The sequence below is a fragment of the Oncorhynchus kisutch genome, linkage group LG22 (genome assembly GCF_002021735.2).
Source record: "Oncorhynchus kisutch isolate 150728-3 linkage group LG22, Okis_V2, whole genome shotgun sequence".
Taxonomy (NCBI): Eukaryota; Metazoa; Chordata; class Actinopteri; order Salmoniformes; family Salmonidae; genus Oncorhynchus; species Oncorhynchus kisutch.
The window spans coordinates 47,217,598-47,240,282 of record NC_034195.2 but is presented as its reverse complement, the minus strand read 5'-3'; the positions used below and the strand labels follow the sequence as shown (position 1 = coordinate 47,240,282).

General features: G+C 42.8%; 1 protein-coding gene across 1 annotated transcript in view; it reads right to left on the bottom strand.

Annotated features, from left to right (window-relative positions):
* The window catches only part of LOC109867035 (SH3 and multiple ankyrin repeat domains protein 2), a 171,542-nt gene that overhangs the window by 81,993 nt on the left and 66,864 nt on the right, over nt 1-22,685 (bottom strand). Inside the window, exons 11-12 of the mRNA XM_031801926.1 lie at nt 22,283-22,604; nt 3,032-3,192 (exon numbers count right to left, since the gene is read on the bottom strand). Of these exons, the coding sequence (XP_031657786.1) occupies nt 3,032-3,192; nt 22,283-22,604 (483 nt within the window). The remainder of the gene's footprint in view (nt 1-3,031; nt 3,193-22,282; nt 22,605-22,685) is intronic.

Genomic DNA, 22,685 nt, shown 5'->3' with positions numbered 1-22,685 from the left:
ATAGACCGTGTAAGACAAAGAGAGACAGTAGTATGTAAGGGAATAATTACTCCTGTACTTTTCCATGCAGACTCTGTATAAATCATTATGGACCTAAAAAGACCCTAGTTCCACTCCAGTAGTTTCTGTGGTCTCTTCAGCTCCACCCCAGTACCGTGTCTGTGGTCTCTTCAGCTCCACCCCAGTACCGTGCCTGTGGTCTCTTCAGCTCCACTCCAGTAGTGTCTGTGGTCTCTTCAGCTCCACTCCAGTAGTGTCTGTGGTCTCTTCAACTCCACTCCAGTAGTGTCTGTGGTCTCTTCAGCTCCACTCCAGTAGTGGCTGTGGTCTCTTCAGCTCCACTCCAGTACTGTGATCTCTTCAGCTCCACTCCAGTACTGTGGTCTCTTCAGCTCCACTCCAGTACTGTGATCTCTTCTGCTCCACTCCAGTACTGTGATCTCTTCAGCTCCACTCCAGTACTGTGGTCTCTTCAGCTCCACTCCAGTACTGTGGTCTAATCAGCTCCACTCCAGGACTGTGGTCTCTTCAGCTCCACTTCAGTACTGTGATCTCTTCAGCTCCACTCCAGGACTGTGATCTCTTCAGCTCCACTCCAGGACTGTGATCTCTTCAGCTCCACTCCAGTACTGTGATCTCTTCAGCTCCACTCCAGTACTGAGATCTCTTCAGCTCCACTCCAGTACTGTGATCTCTTCAGCTCCACTCCAGTACTGTGATCTCTTCAGCTCCACTCCAGTACTGTGATCTCTTCAGCTCCACTCCAGTACTGTGGTCTCTTCAGCTCCACTTCAGCTTACTCAACATAAGAGCTAGATAGGTAAATATTATGTAACCTTAGAAAAGGCCCAATTTAATTTTAAAAGTGAAAGTACTGAGGAAAAACACATCTGTAAAATATATAGCCATTTTTCCTAAGAAATATAGCTCCTACTGAAGATAGAAATAACCAGAGTAAATAAACTGCACTGCAGTCGTTTGAATACAAATGTTGCTTATTACAGCTCACTCATTAGGAAAACACATAATGTCCTAGCAGATGACTGCTTCACTTCTGAATAACATCCCTCTGAGTGGCTACAAAAGCTGTTCCCTCTAATATCTCTTCCCTCCAACATCCCTCTGAGTGGCTACAAAAGCTGTTCCCTCTAATATCTCTTCCCTCCAACATCCCTCTGAGTGGCTACAAAAGCTGTTCCCTCTAATATCTCTTCCCTCCAACATCCCTCTGAGTGGCTACAAAGGCTGTTCCCTCTAATATCTCTTCCCTCCAACATCCCTCTGAGTGGCTACAAAGACTGTTCCCTCTAATATCTCTTCCCTCCAACATCCCTCTGAGTGGCTACAAAGGCTGTTCCCTCTAATATCTCATCCCTCCAACATCCCTCTGAGTGGCTACAAAGGCTGTTCCCTCTAATATCTCATCCCTCCAACATCCCTCTGAGTGGCTACAAAGACTGTTCCCTCTAATATCTCTTCCCTCCAACATCCCTCTGAGTGGCTACAAAGACTGTTCCCTCTAATATCTCTTCCCTCCAACATCCCTCTGAGTGACTACAATGGCTGTTCCCTCTAATATCTCTTCCCTCCAACATCCCTCTGAGTGGCTACACAGACTGTTCCCTCTAATATCTCCTCCCTTCAACATTCCTCTGAATGACTACAATGGCTGTTCCCTCTAATATCTCCTCCCTTCAACATTCCTCTGAATGACTACAATGGCTGTTCCCTCTAATATCTCTTCCCTCCAACATTCCTCTGAGTGACTACAATGGCTGTTCCCTCTAATATCTCCTCCCTTCAACATTCCTCTGAATGACTACAATGGCTGTTCCCTCTAATATCTCCTCCCTTCAACATTCCTCTGAATGACTACAATGGCTGTTCCCTCTAATATCTCTTCCCTCCAACATTCCTCTGAGTGACTACAATGGCTGTTCCCTCTAATATCTCTTCCCTCCAGAGCTTGGAGTGGAATTAAAAAGGCTCTAGTACTCATTTAAATGGCAAGATCAAATCAAATTGTATTTGTTACTTGCTTCATAAACAATCAAATCAAATTGTATTTGTCACATATGCCGAATACAACAGGTAGAAATGTAGACCTTACCGTGAAATGCTTACTTACCAACAATGCAGTTCAAGTTTTAAAAAAATGATTTACTAAATAACTAAAGTAAAAAATAAAACAAGAGTAGCACAATAAAATAATAATAACGAGGCTATTTACAGGGGGTACCGAGTCAATGTGTGGGGTAGTTTGAGGTAATTTGTACATGTAGGTAGGGGTAAAGTTATTATGCATAGATAATAAACAAAATCAAATCAAATCAAATTTTATTTGTCACATACACATGGTTAGCAGATGTTAATGCGAGTGTAGGAAAATCCCCAAGCTGACAAGGTGTCGTTCTGCCCCTGAACAGGCAGTTAACCCACTGTTCCTAGGCCGTCATTGTAAATAAGAATTTGTTCTTAACTGACTTGCCTGTTTAAATAAAGGTAAATAAAGGTAGTGAAATGCTTGTGCTTCTAGTTCCCGACAATGCAGTAATAACCAACAAGTAATCTAACTAACAATTCCCCAAAAAACTAGAGAGAGTAGCACCAGTGTAAAAACATAAATACTCCGGGTGGCCATTTGATTAATTGTTCAGCAGTCTTATTGCTTGGGGATAGAAGCTGTTAAGGAGCCTTTTGGACCTAGACTTGGCACTCCGGTACCGCTTCCCGTGCGGTAGCAGAGAGAACAGTCTATGACCTGGGTGACTGGAGTCTTTGACAATTTTTGGGGGTCTTACTCTGCCAGGTTTAGACTAACAGTGAAATGCTTACCTATGGGCCCTTCCCAACAATGCAGAGAGAAACATTAGAGAAAGATAATAACATGAGGAATAAATACACAATGAGTAACGATGTTCATATTCCAGAGCATATATAGAGGGGTACTTAAGCAGTAGAACATGTGACCCAATTCAAGCACTGCTTCCCTCTGGGGAAAAAAACTAAGAGCAGTGGGCGGGATGTTCACCTTTGACCCTGTCGTTCTGGTACAGGGTGATCTCCCCTTCGGCCTGTGGCTGGTAGGACTTAGTCACCACAAAGTGCTTCCCTGCCACAGCACTGTACAGCTTACACTGGGGCCCCTGGCGGTCTGTGCCACCAGTGAACTCTTCCCGACCCTTGTGTGGGCTGGAGGGACAGAGGAGAGGAGAGGAACAGAGAGTGGTGTAAGATGAAGGTTAGTCTGTAGTCACAAAAATATACTGATGACTTCCTGTGGTCACACACACTGGTCCATTAAAAGGAGCACAGTCTTTTGACACAAGGCACACTTTTGCAGCCTGTGACTCCCTGAAACATTGTACTGTGTGTTTAGAGGGGATATTCAGGACAAACAGGGAAGAGATATGGAACAAACATCTTTTCAGACAACATCTAAATGGTATGGTTATCAGATGGGTATGTACCGTACTCAGTGAGCCACACACCACAGTAGCAGAGGCGTGCACCACTGACACAGAATGAAAGAAAGGCTGTGCAATGGCCCCCTCTGTTGGACTGCTGTAAAACTGCCGGTCTACAATATGAGGTCATATCTGGAACTGAACACATCCATAATAATGAGCATGATCAACCCTGTGCTGATCTTCACCACAATGTTTATATGTTCCATTTCACACTCAAAGGTCTGACATCCAATAGCATGGATAAGTGAAATATGTAGCAATTGGGACACAGGAACAAATATATATTTACCAAAAAACATTTACCAATACTGCATCAATGTTTCTAAATCCAGAACACCATCACTTATTACGTTATTGGAAAGTGCTTGTACAGTTCAATTACTATGAGGGTCCACTGGTATAAGGGTACAATCCTTTATAGTGAAGCCTGAGGCAGTGACAAATCTCTCCTCTGTTGGTACAACACACATGCTCCTTCTAGCTAATTAAAGCAGTGAACTCTCTCTGTCCAATGGTTGTGCGAAGTAGCTACACGGTGTGTGTCCCTCCACAGGGGCTTTATTCCCGGCCCTGGCTGTGGTCCAGACCTACTCTCCACACACATTATCTGTTCTACAACACAACAAGAACAACAGGGAAACTAATTATCCACAAGCTCTTTACCTCTCTCTGATTTATAGAGAGACATGATACAGGGGAAGAGGGCGTAAATGGAATCATTAGAATGGCTTCTGCACTACAATGAGAAGTTAAGGGCCCCAATTTACGATGATCTTGTCTATTTTGCACAAGAGCCCTGCACAGCAAGACTACTCTTTCACAGAAGCATAATGTGTGGACTTAGAGTGCTTGGACTTAAAATTCCTTCAATGTCACTCTGAGGAACAAAGTGTACTAGAACAAGGTTTATACCGACAATAACAACACATGTGAAGCTCCACAGATGACATGGGGGTACTCAGATAGAGATGGTGTACTGTACACATCTCTCACACAACCAAGGCAACAGCAGCAGCACAGCGACAACCTGGTGAGTTCACTTCCTGTGATCGGCCCAGGGATGAGCGCCGAGCCTCCTCCCCCAGCCCAGGTACACAGTGTGACTGTGACTAGGTCATGACAGCAAGTCAAATTCCACGTGACTGTTGAGTCACGGTAATATCCTTTTATGCACATGCTTTGGTAGTGCCCAATTTACTAGAGGCGAAAGAAACGCACACCTATTTAGGCGAGGTGCTGGCTAGTGGAGTGGAACACTTAAAAAATTTCAGAAAAGCCGGAACACTCTAGGAGCTCAGATGCTAACATTTTATGTCCAACGTTTCGACAGTGAAGCTGTCTTCATCAGGGTATAGTGCCCAATTTGCTAACTACCATCAGGTCCTGATGGCCTGGTTCTCAGGGTTCTATGGCCCCTCCATCAGGCCCTAATGGCCTGGTACTCAGGGCTCTATGGTCCCTCCATCAGGTCCTGATGGGCAGGTACTCAGGGCTCTATGGTCCCTCCATCAGGTCCTGATGGCCTGGTACTCAGGGCTCTATGGTCCCTCCATCAGATCCTGATGGCCTGGTACTCAGGGCTCTATGGTTCCTCCATCAGGTTCTAATGGCCTGGTACTCAGGGCTCTATGGTCCCTCCATCATGTCCTGATGGCCTGGTACTCAGGGCTCTATGGTTCCTCCATCAGGTTCTAATGGCCTGGTACTCAGGGCTCTATTGTCCCTCCACCAGGTCCTAATGGTCTGGTACTCAGGGCTCTACTGTCCCTCCACCAGGTCCTAATGGTCTGGTACTCAGGGCTCTATTGTTCCTCTGACATCCAATGCAAATGAAATTGAAAATCACATCAAACACTGATCATCAAAACAGTTCAACAGCAGGTTGAAACAGTGTAAAACATGGTTGTTGTGGATGTTGTATCAAAGCCTAACACAAAATGGACAATGCTTTCTAAGGTGATGATTAATTCAAAACACGTTATACACATTAAAAAAAACCTGAATAACAATTAGGATTGCACCTTCATACAAGACATAGCCTACCGCATGCATGGCAGAATAACATCAAACAAAACCGATTAAAGATGTTTTAGGTGCATACATGTTCTAGCCTTTGAGTGTGGATTGTATTATTGTGCATACTGGATGGACAGGTGACCAAATGCTACGCTCCCAAATGTGTATCCATGAGTCTGGGAGAGAACGTAGAGCCCTAGGCCAGGCTGTTGGTTCATTGATTGTGCAGGGCGTGTTACAGTTAGCCTACAATGAGTGAATTTGGATTTGATTTTGAATAACAGGGAATGTTTTACATTTTCATAATTCATTGGGTGACACATTACCTTTAGCTCTAATTTACATAATATCTGACCACCATGCGTTTCCATCTCCTCCTCTCTTTCCTTTATTCATTTCTCATGCGCGCAAGACTGGCTGTCAACAGTCAAGTGAAATATGTTTTGTTGCAAAAACATGTTAGTTTCGATGTTCCCAAACAGATTTTACTTGGTTTCCCAAATTAGGAAGGAACAAGGTCGGATAGCCCATGGCATACAGAGTTTGGGCAGACTATCACCTGTCGGGCAGCGAGTGTATGCTTGATGGGTGTAGTAAAATAAGTGTTATATTTTTTCCTCTGCTCCACTATAAAATCACATGCTCTGATATAAAAACACATGCTCTGATGTAAAAACACATGCTCTGATGTAAAAACACATGCTCCACAATAAAAACACAAGCTCTGATATAAAAACACATGCTCCGATATGAAAACACATGCTCTGATATAACAACACATGCTCCACTATATAAACACATGCTCTGATATAACAACACATGCTCTGATATAACAACACATGCTCTGATATAACAACACATGCTCTGATATAACAACACATGCTCTGATATAACAACACATGCTCTGATATAACAACACATGCTCTGATATAACAACACATGCTCTGATATAACAACACATGCTCTGATATAACAACACATGCTCCACTATAAAAACACATGCTCTGATATAACAACACATGCTCCACTATATAAACACATGCTCTGATATAAAAACACATGCTCCACTATATAAACACATGCTCCACTATATAAACACATGCTCCACTATATAAACACATGCTCCACTATATAAACACATGCTCCACTATATAAACACATGCTCCACTATATAAACACATGCTCTGATATAAAAACACATGCTCTGATATAAAAACACATGCTCTGATATAACAACACATGCTCCACTATATAAACACATGCTCTGATATAAAAACACATGCTCTGATATAACAACACATGCTCCACTATATAAACACATGCTCTGATATAAAAACACATGCTCTGATATAACAACACATGCTCCACTATATAAACACATGCTCCACTATATAAACACATGCTCTGATATAACAACACATGCTCCACTATATAAACACATGCTCCACTATATAAACACATGCTCTGATATAAAAACACATGCTCCACTATATAAACACATGCTCCACTATATAAACACATGCTCCACTATATAAACACATGCTCTGATATAAAAACACATGCTCTGATATAAAAACACATGCTCTGATATAACAACACATGCTCCACTATATAAACACATGCTCCACTATATAAACACATGCTCTGATATAAAAACACATGCTCCGATATGAAAACACATGCTCTGATATGAAAACACATGCTCTGATATAAAAACATATGCTCCGATATGAAAACACATGCTCTGATATAACAACACATGATCTGATATATAAACACATGCTCCACTATATAAACACATCCTCCACTATATAAACACATGCTCCGATATGAAAACACATGCTCTGATATAAAAACACATGCTCACTATATAAACACATGCTCTGATATAAAAACACATGCTCTGATATAACAACACATGCTCCACTATAAAAACACATGCTCCACTATATAAACACATGCTCCACTATATAAACACATGCTCCGATATGAAAACACATCCTCTGATATAACAACACATGCTCCACTATATAAACACATGCTCCACTATATAAACACATGCTCTGATATAAAAACACATGCTCCACTATATAAACACATGCTCTGATATAACAAGACATGCTCTGATATAACAACACATGCTCCACTATAAAAACACATGCTCTGATATAAAAACACATGCTCCACTATAAAAACACATGCTCTGATATAAAAACACATGCTCCACTATAAAAACACATGCTCTGATATAACAACACATGATCCACTATAAAAACACATGCTCCACTCTATAAACACATGCTCTGATATAAAAACCGAAGTAGCCTACAAAACGGACCCGCAAGAAGGCGCACGGCCTCCATTCGCTATTCGAGTGCAGACAGATGGCTTGTATTGTCCCCCCTGCCCCTGTTCCTGCTCATTTGATAATGGGTCAGTCTAAATCAAAAGAAAAGATTCAATTGAGAATATCTGATGGGTGAAAATATGATCACTTGATGAGAGAACATCTGTGCAGCCTGAGGCAAGAAACAGAGCTAAGCTTTTTTTCGCAACTTTCTCAAATCATCACTAGCCCATATGTTTTGATTTCTAAGACATTTTAAGGTTCATATCATTCACAACTGGAGTTGCCAAATAACTAAAAATCTAGCATATAGGACCTGTTTCAAATTATAACATTTACGCTCAACATAGCCAATACACATGCACACTCGCTCCATAATAGGAAAAATATACTTTCTATTTTATTCAGCTAAATTTAACTACACTGCTCAAAAAAATAAAGGGAACACTAAAATAACACATCCTAGATCTGAATGACTGAAATATTCCTATTAAATACTTTTTTCTTTACATCGTTGAATGTGCTGACAACAAAATCACACAAAAATTATCAATGGTTATCAAATTTATCAACCCATGGGAGTTCTGGATTTAGAGTCACACTCAAAATTAAAGTGGAAAACCACACTACAGGCTGATCCAACTTTGATGTAGTCCTTAAAACAAGTCAAAATTAGGCTCAGTAGTGTGTGTGGCCTCCACGTGCCTGTATGACCTCCCTACAACACCTGGGCATGCTCCTGATGAGGTGGTGGATGGTCTCCTGAGGGATCTCCTCCCAGACCTGGACTAAAGCATCCGCCAAATCCTGGACAGTCTGTGGTGCAACGTGGCTTTGGTGGATGGAGCGAGACATGATGTCCCAGATGTGCTCAATTGGATTCAGGTCTGGGGAACGGGCGGGCCAGTCCATAGCATCAATGCCTTCCTCTTGCAGGAACTGCTGACACACTCCAGCCACATAAGGTCTAGCATTGTCTTGCATTAGGAGGAACCCAGGGCCAACCGCACCAGCATATGGTCTCACAAGGGGCCTCTCGGTACCTAATGGCAGTCAGGCTACCTCTGGCGAGCACATAGAGGGCTGTGCGGACCCCCAAAGAAATGCCACCCCACACCATGACTGACCCACCGCCAAACCGGTCATGCTGGAGGATGTTGCAGGGAGCAGAACGTTCTCCACGGCGTCTCCAGACTGTCATGTCTGTCACATGTGCTCAGTGTGAACCTGCTTTCATCTGTGAAGAGCACAGGGCGCCAGTGGCGAATTTGCCAATCTTGGTGTTCTCTGGCAAATGCCAAACGTCCTGCACGGTGTTGGGCTGTAAGCTCAACCCCCATCTGTGGACGTCGGGCCCTCATACCACCCTCACGTCTGTTTCTGACCGTTTGAGCAGACACATGCACATTTGTGGCCTGCTGGAGGTCATTTTGCAGGGCTCTGGCAGTGCTCCTCCTGCTCCTCCTTGCACAAAGGTGGAGGTAGCGGTCCTGCTGCTGGGTTGTTGCCCTCCTACGGCCTCCTCCACGTCTCCTGATGTACTGGCCTGTCTCCTGGTAGCGCCTCCATGCTCTGGACACTACGCCGACAGACACAGCAAACCTTCTTAACACAGCTCGCATTGATGTGCCATCCTGGATGAGCTGCACTACCTGAGCCACTTGTGTGGGTTGTAGACTCCGTCTCATGCTACCACTAGAGTGAAAGCACCGCCAGCATTCAAAAGTGACCAAAACATCAGCCAGGAAGCATAGGAACTGAGAAGTGGTCTGTGGTCACCACCTGCAGAACCACTCCTTTATTGGGGGTGTCTTGTTAATTGCCTATAATTTCCACCTGTTGTCTATTCCATTTGCACAACAGCATGCAACATTTATTGTCAATGAGTGTTGCTTCCTAAGTGGACAGTTTGATTTCACGGAAGTGTGATTGACTTGGAGTTACATTGTGTTGTTTAAGTGTTCCCTTAATTTTTTTTGAGCAGTGTATATTCTTCTTACTATTAAGTCATATAAAGTAAAATAATGGCACAGGACTTACAATAATATTGTGTCATTTAAATGAACAAGCCTACAGCCTATGGCATAGAGCAGTGGTTCCCAAACTTGTCATAGTCCCGTACCCCTTCAAACATTCAACCTGTGTACCTCTTTTATCACCAGGGTCAGCGCACTCTCAAATGTTGTTTTTTGCCATCATTGAAAGCCTGCCACACACAAACACTATACAATACATTTATTACACATAAGAATGAGGGTGAGTTTGTCACAACCCACAAAGGCTCATGGGAAGTGACAAAGAGCTCTTACAGGACCAGGGCACAAATAATAAAATAATAATAATCAATCATTTTGCTATTTAGTTAGCCATCTTACATATAAAACCTTATTTGTTCATAAAAAATGTGAATAACTCACCACAGGTTAATGAGAAGGGTGTGCTTGAAAGGATGCATATAACTCTGTGGTGTTGGGTTGTATTTTTTTGAGGGCCGAGAATCCACCCTCACATAGGTACATGGTTGCAAAGGGCATCAGTGTCTTAACAGCACAATTTGCCAAGGCAGGATACTCTGAGCACAGCCCTATCCACAAATCTGGCAGTGGCTTCTGATTAAATACAATTTTCACAGAACCGCTTGTTGCAATTTCACTTGTTGCCTTGTTCAGATATCGGTAAGTGGACTGGAGGCAGGGCATGAAAGGGATAACAAATCCAGTGGTTTGTGTCATCCATCTCGGTGGATGCTGCAGTGTACCCAAGTGGTATCGGGAGCAACTGCTTGCGCGAGCGTTACCACTCTACTATGTCTCCCTATCATGGCTTTTGCGCCATCAGTACAGATACCAACACATCTGGACCACCAAAGTCCATTTGATGTCACAAAGCTGTCCAGTACTTTAAAAGTATCCTCTCATGTTGTCCTGGTTTCCAGTGGTTTGCAGAAGAGGATGTCTTCCTTAATTGACCCCCCATAAACGTAACAGACATATACCAGGAGCTGTGCCAGGCTGCCACGTCTGTTGACTCTTCCAGCTGTAATGCATAGAATTCACTGGCTTGTATGCGAAGCAGTAATTGTTTCAAAACATCTCCTGTCACCGATGCGTCGTAAATCAACGTTGTTTGATGAAGCCATTGTCTGTATAGTTTTTTGGGCCTTTTCCCCCAGCATTGCCCCAGACATATCCGTGGCAGCAGGAAGAATGAAGTCCTCCACAATAGTATGTGGCTTGCATGTGCTAGCCAATCGGTAGCTCACCATATAACATGATTCTAGCCCCTTCTTATTAATGGTATCTGTTGCTTTTATACATGTCTTACTACTCAAAGTCATCTTAATTCTCGCTCCAAAAACTCCTGTGGCTTATTTTTCAAATTGCCATCTTTTGTTTCTAAATGTCTGTGCAAGAGTGAAGGTTTCATCAAGTTGTGAGATTGTATTTTTGCACATATAACACACTGTGGCTGAGAAAAGGCACTACTCCCAATATAAGTGAACCCCAAATCAACGTAGTTCTCATCATATTTGCGTCTCTTTGATGGTCCAACATCCCTGTCTGTTGTTCGGTGCTTTCCCGGGTAAGGGGGCAGTAGCTCTTCGGCTGCATCAGATTCACAACAGTTAGTGTCCATGCTAGCTGGGCTAACAACAAATGTAGAATTACTGATGCTAGCATTGGATGTGCTCGTGGAAGCAGAATAACTTGTCGTTGACAGGTGCAGGTGTGGTACTGCTGGTCGTAGCAGTACTACCAGTAGAGCTGGTATGTGTCTCTATGGATGCAGGCCTTACTTTTTTAACCATTTATCAATTTTCGAGCAAACGGAATGAGCAGCAGCTACGTTTGGCTACATACGGAGTTAGTGGAATTCCCGCGAGAGAGTACCTGTTAATATGACTGGATGTTTATTATTTGACTAGGTTACCTGTATTTGACATTGTGTTGTTATTTCGCTGAACACTAAATGGTTTAACTTTATTTTTGGCAGTGAAACGAGGCAAGTCAGGCAAGAAAAAAACCTCACCCAAATGTATAGCCCAGTTGGAAAATATAAATGGACTGTTGGAAAATGTAAATAAAATAAATAAATATTAAAAAGTTTTATTTGACAAAAATGTATTTTATTTTTTAAAATGTGAATCACATTTTTATTGCGTGTAGCCCAGTTTGGAAATACCTGGCATAAAGCATGGCCAGATAACTAACATACAGTAGGCCAACTCATATTCTGTTCTTCTGAAATACATTGCAAGTGGGTAAGTAAGTACGTTGTGCAAATGGATGATATGACGACGTGCTTATTCATAAAATAATATTTTTATAAAGGAAAACATGATAACAAGATGCCGCCATTAGTGAGAAAAGCAAAAATCGATGTATTTTGTTATTGGAATCTAAATTAATTAGACATTAATCTATTTTGTTATTGGAATCTAAATTAATTAGACATTAATCTATTTTGCTATTGGAATCTAAATTAATTAGACATTAATCTATTTTCATTACCATTGTAGGAGAAGTTTCTCACCTTTTCATTCTGTGATGCATTCCTGATGTCGTCATACAATAAATTACCATCTCTCATTTAATTGGGCCTAGTACCCTACTAAATAGATAGGCTATGCATTTAAATTTTTGCTGTACACACAAAGAAAAGAGAGTTCCCCAAGGATTGTTTGGGAAGACTGATGGTTAAATATGGAACCATAATGACTCAAAGAACCCTTTGAGCCCTTCTTTGGAGTTCACAAAAGGGTTATTTACTCTTTTAGTGATAATTAAACTAGGAGTGGCCACTCATTATAATGTTTTGGGGTGTGGTTTGTTATACTGTATATTACTATGGCCAGTGAAGGTGTCTTGTGAAAGACGTATGACCTTGTGTCAATTGAGAAGTGGTTCTCAATTCTCTCCTCAGCTGTTCTGGAGCTAGCACACCTGATTCAACTAGTTAATGTCACGCCTTGATCTGTTTCACCTAGTCTCCACCCCCCTCCAGGTGTCGCCCATCTTCACCACTTATCCTCTGGGTATTTATACCTGTGTTTTCTGTCTGTCTGTGCCAGTTCGTCTTGTTTGTTCAAGCCTACCAGCATTTTGTCTCAGGTCCTGTTTTTCTCATCCTCCTGGTTTTTGACCCTTGCCTGTCCTAACCCTGTACCCACCTACCTGACCACTCTGCCCGTCCCTGACCTGAGCCTGCCTCCCATCCTGTACCTTTGCTCCACCTCTGGATTACCAACCCCTGCCTCCCTTGACCTGTCATTTGCCCGCCCCTGTTACAATAAACATTGTTACTTCACTCAGTCCGCATTTGGATCTGACCTTGATTCCCGATAGTTAATAAACACAATAATAAAACCTATGGAATTTTAACAATATAATATGGCTAACCAATATAAAATAAACATGTATGGTTCTTCAAAAGAATCTACAAAGAACCTTTGAGATTGAGAATGGTTCTGTAAATAACCATTCTCCATAAAGGTTCTACAAAGAGCCATAATGGGTTCTATATAGTGTTATAAACAACAGCGGAACCTTTTTTTGGTGCTATAACTGTTTTTAATGCCTCTTTATAGAACATTAAAGGGTTTTTATAGCACCATATAGGTTACATTTAGATACTTATGAGAATGGTTCTTTATAGAACCTTCAAAAAAAGGTTTAAATAGATCCAAAAAGGGATCTGCTATGGTTACTAGTATACTACTACTATATATTTTTGCTTATAAATGCAGCCCCAACAAAGCAGCAGAGACCGAGAAACTGGGCCAGAGGAGAGGAGAAGAGCAGCTCCACATGCCCTCAGTGGCTGCTGCCTCATTAATAAGCCTCCATAGAGACTATGTCAAAGTCACAGCCAAAGGCATCCCTAATGCTAACTACCTAGCATAGCATACTCTGCTTCCCTCATACTAACTACCTAGCATAGCATACTCTGCATCCCTCATGCTAACTACCTAGCATAGCATACTCTGCTTCCCTCATGCTAACTACTTAGCATAGCATACTCTGTATCCCTCATGCTAACTACCTAGCATAGCATACTCTGCATCCCTCATGCTAACTACCTAGCATACTGTAGCATCACTGTAGGTACCTAGCTGTTTAACTGTAAGTAGGTACAAGGTAGCCTACTATGGAAATCACTAGAGTTTATGTCAAAGTCACAGTCAAAGTCATCCCTCATGCTAACTACCTAGCATAACATTGCATAGCATATATCCTCTGCTTTAGCTCCCACTGTGTGTGAAGCACTATAGGTTCTCATCCAACAATACTGGCATTTACATTACATTATGTTTTTGTGTATCTATAGCATCAAATATTGAGAGTTTAATCCACCTTACTGTATACGCTACACACGTCATAGGCTATGAATGCATAGGCCTAATCAAATCAAATCAAATCAAATTGTATTTGTCACATACACATGGTTAGCAGATGTTAATGCGAGTGTGCTAACCAACGAGTAATCTAACCTAACTATTTCACAACAGCTACCTTATACACACAAGTGTAAAGGGATGAAGAATATGTACATAAAGATATATGAATGAGTGATGGTACAGAACGGCATAGGCAAGATGCAGTAGATGGTATAGAGTAAAGTATTCGGCCCCCTTGAACTTTGCGACCTTTTGCCACATTTCAGGCTTCAAACATAAAGATATAAAACTGTATTTTTTTGTGAAGAATCAACAACAAGTGGGACACAATCATGAAGTGGAACGACATTTATTGGACATTTATTTATAACTTTTTTAACAAATCAAAAACTGAAAAATTGGGCGTGCAAAAATATTCAGCCCCTTTACTTTCAGTGCAGCAAACTCTCTCCAGAAGTTCAGTGAGGATCTCTGAATGATCCAATGTTGACCTAAATGACTAATGATGATTAATACAATCCACCTGTGTGTAATCAAGTCTCCGTATAAATGCACCTGCACTGTGATAGTCTCAGAGGTCCGTTAAAAGTGCAGAGAGCATCATGAAGAACAAGGAATACACCAGGCAGGTCCGAGATACTGTTGTGAAGAAGTTTAAAGCCGGATTTGGATAAAAAAAGATTTCCCAAGCTTTAAACATCCCAAGGAGCACTGTGCAAGCGATAATATTGAAATGGAAGGAGTATCAGACCACTGCAAATCTACCAAGACCTGGCCGTCCCTCTAAACTTTCAGCTCATACAAGGAGAAGACTGATCAGAGATGCAGCCAAGAGGCCCATGATCACTCTGGATGAACTGCAGAGATCTACAGCTGAGGTGGGAGACTCTGTCCATAGGACAACAATCAGTCGTATATTGCACAAATCTGGCCTTTATGGAAGAGTGGCAAGAAGAAAGCCATTTCTTAAAGATATCCATAAAAAGTGTCGTGTAAAGTTTGCCACAAGCCACCTGGGAGACACACCAAACATGTGGAAGAAGGTGCTCTGGTCAGATGAAACCAAAATTGAACTTTTTGGCAACAATGCAAAACGTTATGTTTGGCGTAAAAGCAACACAGCTCATCACCCTGAACACACCATCCCCACTGTCAAACATGGTGGTGGCAGCATCATGGTTTGGGCCTGCTTTTCTTCAGCAGGGACAGGGAAGATGGTTCAAATTGATGGGAAGATGTATGGAGCCAAATACAGAACCATTCTGGAAGAAAACCTGATGGAGTCTGCAAAAGACCTGAGACTGGGATGGAGATTTGTCTTCCAACAAGACAATGATCCAAAACATAAAGCTAAATCTACAATGGAATGGTTCAAAAATAAACATATCCAGGTGTTAGAATGGCCAAGTCAAAGTCCAGACCTGAATCCAATCGAGAATCTGTGGAAAGAACTGAAAACTGCTGTTCACAAATGCTCTCCATCCAACCTCACTGAGCTCGAGCTGTTTTGCAAGGAGGAATGGGAAACAATTTCAGTCTCTCGATGTGCAAAACTGATAGAGACATACCCCAAGCGACTTACAGCTGTAATCGCAGCAAAAGGTGGCGCTACAAAGTATTAACTTAAGGGGGCTGAATAATTTTGCACGCTCAATTTTTCAGGTTTTGATTCGTTAAAAAAGTTTGAAATATCCAATAAATGTCGTTCCACTTCATGATTGTGTCCCACTTGTTGTTGATTCTTCACAAAAAAATACAGTTTTATTTCTTTATGTTTGAAGCCTGAAATGTGGCAAAAGGTCGCAAAGTTCAAGGGGGCCGAATACTTTCGCAAGGCACTGTACATATGAAATGAGTAATGTAGGGTATGTAAACATTATATTAAGTGGCACTGTTTAAAGTGGCTAGTGATACATTTTTTACATGTACTCAATGTTAGTGGTGGCTGTTTAACAGTCTGATGGCCTTGAGATAGAAGCTGTTTTTCCTGACACCACACTCCGAGGGCCCTCACCTCCTCCCTGTAGGCCGTCTCGTCGTTGTTGGTAATCAAGCCTACCACTGTAGTGTCGTCTGCAAACTTGATGATTGAGTTGGAGGCGTGCATGGCCAAGCAGTTGTGGGTGAACAGGAAGTACAGGAGAGGGCTCAGAACGCACCCTTGTGGGGCCCCAGTGTTGAGGATCAGTGGGGTGGAGATGGTGTTACCTACCCTCACCACCTGGGGACGGCCCGCCAGGAAGTCCAGTACCCAGTTGCAGAGGGCGGGGTCGAGACCCAGGGTCTCGAGCTTGATGACGAATTTGGAGGGTAATATGGTGTTAAATGATGAGCTGTAGTCGATGAACAGCATTCTCACATAGGTATTCCTCTTGTCCAGATGGGTTAGGGCAGTGTGCAGTGTGGTTGCGATTGCGTCAACTGTGGACCTATTGGGGCGGTAAGCAAATTGGAGTGGGTCTAGGGTGTCAGCTAGGGTGGAGGTTATATGGTCCTTGACTAGTCTCTCAGAGCACTTCATAATGAAGGAAGTGAGTGCTACGGGGCGGTAGTCATTTAGCTCTGTTACCTTAGCTTTCTTGGGAACAGGAACAATGATGGCCCTCTTGAAGCATGTCGGAACAGCAGACTGGGATAAGGATTGATTGAATATGTCCGTAAAAACACCAGCCAGCTGGTCTGCGCATGCTCTGAGGACGCGGCTGGGGATACCGTCTGGGCCTGCAGCTTTGCGAGGGTTAACACGTTTAAATGTTTTACGCACGTCGACTGCAGTGAAGGAGAGTCCGCAGGTTTTGGTAGCGGGCCGTGTCAGTGGCACTGTATTGTCCTCAAAGCGAGCAAAGAAGTTGTTTAGTCTGTCTGGGAGCAAGACATCCTGGATTGCAACGGGGCTGGTTTTCTTTTTGTAATCCGTGATTGACTGTAGACCCTGCCACATACCTCTTGTGTCTGAGCCATTGAATTGTGACTCTACTTTGTCTCTATACTGACGCTTAGCCTGTTTGATTGCCTTGCGGAGGGAATAGCTACACTTTTTGTATTCAGTCATGTTTCCGGTCACCTTGCCCTGGTTAAAAGCAGGTGTTCGCGCTTTAAGTTGTGTGTGAATGCTGCCATCAATCCACGGTTTCTGGTTGTGGAATGTTTTAATAGTTGCTGTGGGTAGGACATCGCCAATGGGGTATGTCTCCATAAGCTTGGCACATCTAGCCACTGGCATTTTTGCCCATTCTTCAAGGCAAAACTGCTCCAGCTCCTTCAAGTTGGATGGGTTCCGCTGGTGTACAGCAATCTTTAAGTCATACCACATATTCTCAATTGGATTGAGGTATGGGCTTTGACTAGGCCATTCCAAGACATTTAAATGTTTCCCCTTAAATCACTCAAGTGTTGCTTTAGCAGTATGCTTAGGGTCATTGTCCTGCTGGAAGGTGAAACTCTATCCTAGACTCAAATCTCTGGAAGATTGAAACAAGTTTCCCTCAAGACTTTCCCTGTATTTAGCGCCATCCATCATTCCTTCAATTCTGACCAGTTTCCCAGTCCCTGCCGGTGAAAAACATCCCCACAGCATGATGCTGCCACCACCATGCCTCACTGTGGGGATGGTATTTTCGGGGTGATGAGAGGTGTTGGGTTTGCGCAAGACATAGAGTTTCCCTTGATGGCCAAAAAGCTCAATTTTAGACTCATCTGACCAGAGTACCTTCTTCCATATGTTTCGGGAGTCTCCCACGTGCCTTTTGGCGAACACCAAACGTGTTTGCTTATTTTTTTCTCTTCTTTTTCTGGCCACTCTTCCCTAAAGCCCAGCTCTGTGGAGTGTACGGCTTAAAGTGGACAGATAATCCAGTCTCCTCTGTGGAGCTTTGCAGCTCCTTCAGGGTTATCTTTGGTCTCTTTGTTGCCTCTCTGATTGATGCCATCCTTGCCTGGTCCGTGAGTTTTGGTGGGCGGCCCTTTCCTGGCAGGTTTGTTGTGGTGCCATATTCTTTCCATTTTTTAATAATGGATTTATTGGTGCTCCGTGGGATGTTCAAAGTTACAGATCTTTTTTAAGAACCCAACCCTGATCTGTACTTCTCCACAACTTTGTCCCTGACCTGTTTGGAGAGCTCCTTGATCTACATGGTGCTGCTTGGTGGTGCGCCTTGCTTAGTGGTGTTGCAGACTCTGGGGCCTCTCAGAACAGAACAAAGGGGGTGAATACATATGCACACACCACTTTTCCGTTTTCTATTCTTTTTCATTTATTGATTTAATTTCACAAATTTTGACAATTTTGTGTATGTCAATTACATGAAATCCAAATAAAAACAAAACTATAGACTAAATGGCCTATACTTGTAAACTTTGTTTGATAGTTATGTATGTAAACCTTGAGAGGAGGTCTATTATCAAGTATATTTCTGAGACAGTATAAGCATTTATTTTCCATGGCCTTGATAGAGAGAGCAAGGTTGAATCGTGTTTGTCCAGACAACAGTACTGTAATAGCAACCATCAATTATCACATCACATATGAAATACACTACAGCTGTTGGTCTGCAGTTAGAGGATATTATCTAATATACTTGGAGTAGGCTAGCTAGTAGCTGAAACACATATGCACCATACTGTAGTAATGGCCTTAGCAACCACTCCTGTAACTAGGGAGGACATAGCAGTGTCCCATTTTAACTGCTGCACTCCAGTAACAGTGCCAGTAATAATGTATTAATACACCAGTAACAGTGCCAGTAATAATGTATTAATATGCCAGTAAGGTGCCAGTAATACTGTATTTATATGCCAGGAAGCAGTAACAGTGCCAGTAATAATGTATGTATACACCAATAAGGTACCAGTAATAGTGTATTCATAACGGAATAAGGTACCAGTAATAATGTATTCATACGCCAGTAAGCAGTAACAGTGCCAGTAATAATGTATTAATACGCCGGTAAGGTTCCAGTAATAATGTATTCATACGCGAGTAAGCAGTAACAGTGCCAGTAATAATGTAGTCATACACCAATAAGGTGCCAGTAATGATGTATTCATAAGCGAGTAAGCAGTAACAGTGCCAGTAATAATGTATTCATACACCAATAAGGTGCCAGTAATGATGTATTCATACACCAATAAGGTTCCAGTAATAATGTATTTATATACCAGTAAGCAGTAATGGTGCCAGTAATAATGTATTCATACACCAATAAGGTGCCAGTAATGATGTATTCATACACCAGTAAGCAGTAATGGTGCCAGTAATAATGTATTCATACACCAGTAAGCAGTAGTGGTGCCAGTAATAATGTATTCATACACCAGTAAGCAGTAGTGGTGCCAGTAATAATGTATTCATACACCAGTAAGGTTCCAGTAATAATGTATTCATACACCAGTAAGGTTCCAGTAATAATGTATTCATACACCAGTAAGGTTCCAGTAATAATGTATTCATACGCCAGTAAGGTTCCAGTAATAATGTATTCATACACCAGTAAGGTTCCAGTAATAATGTATTCATACACCAGTAAGGTTCCAGTAATAATGTATTCATACACCAGTAAGCAGTAATGGTGCCAGTAATGATGTATTCATACACCAGTAAGCAGTAATGGTGCCAGTAATAATGAATTCATACACCAGTAAGCAGTAGTGGTGCCAGTAATAATGTATTCATACACCAGTAAGCAGTAGTGGTGCCAGTAATAATGTATTCATACACCAGTAAGGTTCCAGTAATAATGTATTCATACACCAGTAAGGTTCCAGTAATAATGTATTCATACACCAGTAAGGTTCCAGTAATAATGTATTCATACGCCAGTAAGGTTCCAGTAATAATGTATTCATACACCAGTAAGGTTCCAGTAATAATGTATTCATACACCAGTAAGGTTCCAGTAATAATGTATTCATACACCAGTAAGCAGTAATGGTGCCAGTAATGATGTATTCATACACCAGTAAGCAGTAATGGTGCCAGTAATAATGAATTCATACACCAGTAAGCAGTAATGGAGCCAGTAATAATGTATTCATACGCCAGTAAGCCCGCTCACCCGACTGAGAGGTGGCATGTGAGGTAATCACAACAAGTCATTATACGGACTGATTGCCCTAGCTGAACAGGGAGTGAACAAGGGCTGAACACGGAGTGAACAAGGGCTGAACAAGGAGTGAACAAGGGCTGAACAAGGAGTGAACAAGGGCTGAACAAGGGCTGGACATGGGCTGAACACGGGCTGAACAAGGGCTGGACATGGGCTGAACACGGGCTGAACACGGACTGAACAAGGGCTGAACACGGGCTGAACACGGACTGAACAAGGGCTGAACACGGGCTGAACACGGACTGAACACGGACTGAACACGGACTGATCAAGGGCTGAACACGGACTGAACACGGACTGAACAAGGGCTGAACAAGGGCTGAACACGGACTGAACAAGGGCTGGACATGGGCTGAACACGGGCTGAACACGGACTGAACAAGGGCTGAACACGGACTGAACACGGACTGAACAAGGGCTGAACACGGGCTGAACACGGACTGAACACGGACTGAACACGGACTGAACACGGACTGAACAAGGGCTGAACACGGGCTGAACAAGGGCTGAACACGGACTGAACAAGGGCTGAACACGAGCTGAACACGGACTGAACAAGGGCTGAACACGGACTGAACAAGGGAAAGCAAAGGGGAGAAAAGGTCACATTTTCTAGGGTTTCACTTGTGTGATTCCTGTCATTTTTAGATTCAATTTAGATTAATTTTCTTTTTCCTTTTACGTTAGCAGTGAGTAATTGGCATGGCCCACTTACTGAGCATGCTGTGCTCTCCATAGACCCCCCTGCTAGGTGAAGAGATTCACACACACACACACACACACACACACACACACACACACACACACACACACACACACACACACACAGAGGAGTATACAGTACACAAGTACACACACACACACCGACACACACACACACAGAGGAGTATACAGTACACAAGTACACACACACACACACACACACACACACACACACACAGGGGAGTATACAGTACACAAGTACACACACACACACTATCTCTAAATACAAAGGAAGAAATGGTCGTTAACATGGACCAAAACTGATCTCTACTCAAATATGATGGTATATTAGGGTGACAATGATAGATGTGCACTATTCTAAAAGACGTGAACACAACACCAAGAAGTTGCAGAATCCATACACATAAACCGAGGGGGCTGTAATTTGTTCCCTATTCCTTATATACACCTAATCACTATTTAGGGATTAGGGTGCACAACCTCAACTGATCCCAACACAACAAACCCTCCCCTTCCTCTCCTTCTCAATCCTCCAGACAACTGTCTAAAACACAAACGTCCACTCCAAGACCCACAACATAGATCCATTTCCTGCAATCAAAATACCTAGCGTTATTCATATTTTTCATAATTTCATAATTAATAAACCAAATATGCCGAAAATCCGGTGTCCAACGGTTTTGTTTTATTTGTTTTAACCCTGTGTGTGAGGTGTATACTTGTGTTTCAAAGTAGATTTGTTTAATGCTACCAAGAAACACTCGGTGTGACCCTGATTTAGCCCACTGCAATAAAAAGGTTAAGAGAGACTGATTGGACCGACGGTTGAGCACGTCTAGCATCTCATGGGTCAACATCCACACACATCCATGCATACACATCCATCCATCCACATTTTCATGAAAGACGGATCAGACTTTCCGTGAGTGTGACAAATCTTCCTCTATTCCCCAAGCTGCCATGTACTCCAGGGACTTTTGGGCCAGATTTTTGGGGCCAAAATACTCCTAATAGCAGGTTCTGTATTGAGGGCACTTTTTGGAAAGTGACACCCTATATCAGTGTATCCTAAAGTTGGTAACATGGTTCAAATAATAGATTGGGAATTATCATGTCATTATGGACCCCCATAAAAAATTCCATGATTTCAGCTTTGGGCACCCGCAAGAGACGTTGGGGGCCCTCATGAGTCAATGTATAATTCAAATTCTGTTTGGTGACTGACCTGGGCTGGCGCTGGGGGATCTGTCTGGGTGTCTCCTCCCCCAGGCGCCCCAGGGAGGGCGAACGTGAACGGGGAGGGCGGGGAGCCCCCTTCCCCATGGTCCTGACTGTTCCATTGGGGCTGGGCATCTGCTGCTGTTGGGGCCGACGGGGGGAGAGGCTATGAAGGGGAGAGTGGCACGGCGAGGGCAGGGGTGACCGGTTGTTCACGTTCAGGTTGTTGTCGCTGTTGGAGCGTAGGAGCATAGACCGTGGAGCAGCTAGTGTACTCCGTGGGGCCTGCTGGCGCCGGGTGGGTTGGGCCGGCGCCTCCTTGAAAGGCACTGAAGGGAGGGAGAGGGGGGGGATTAGAACAGGTTTCAACATGGAGAAATATTACATAATTTGTAATTTCATCATTTCAT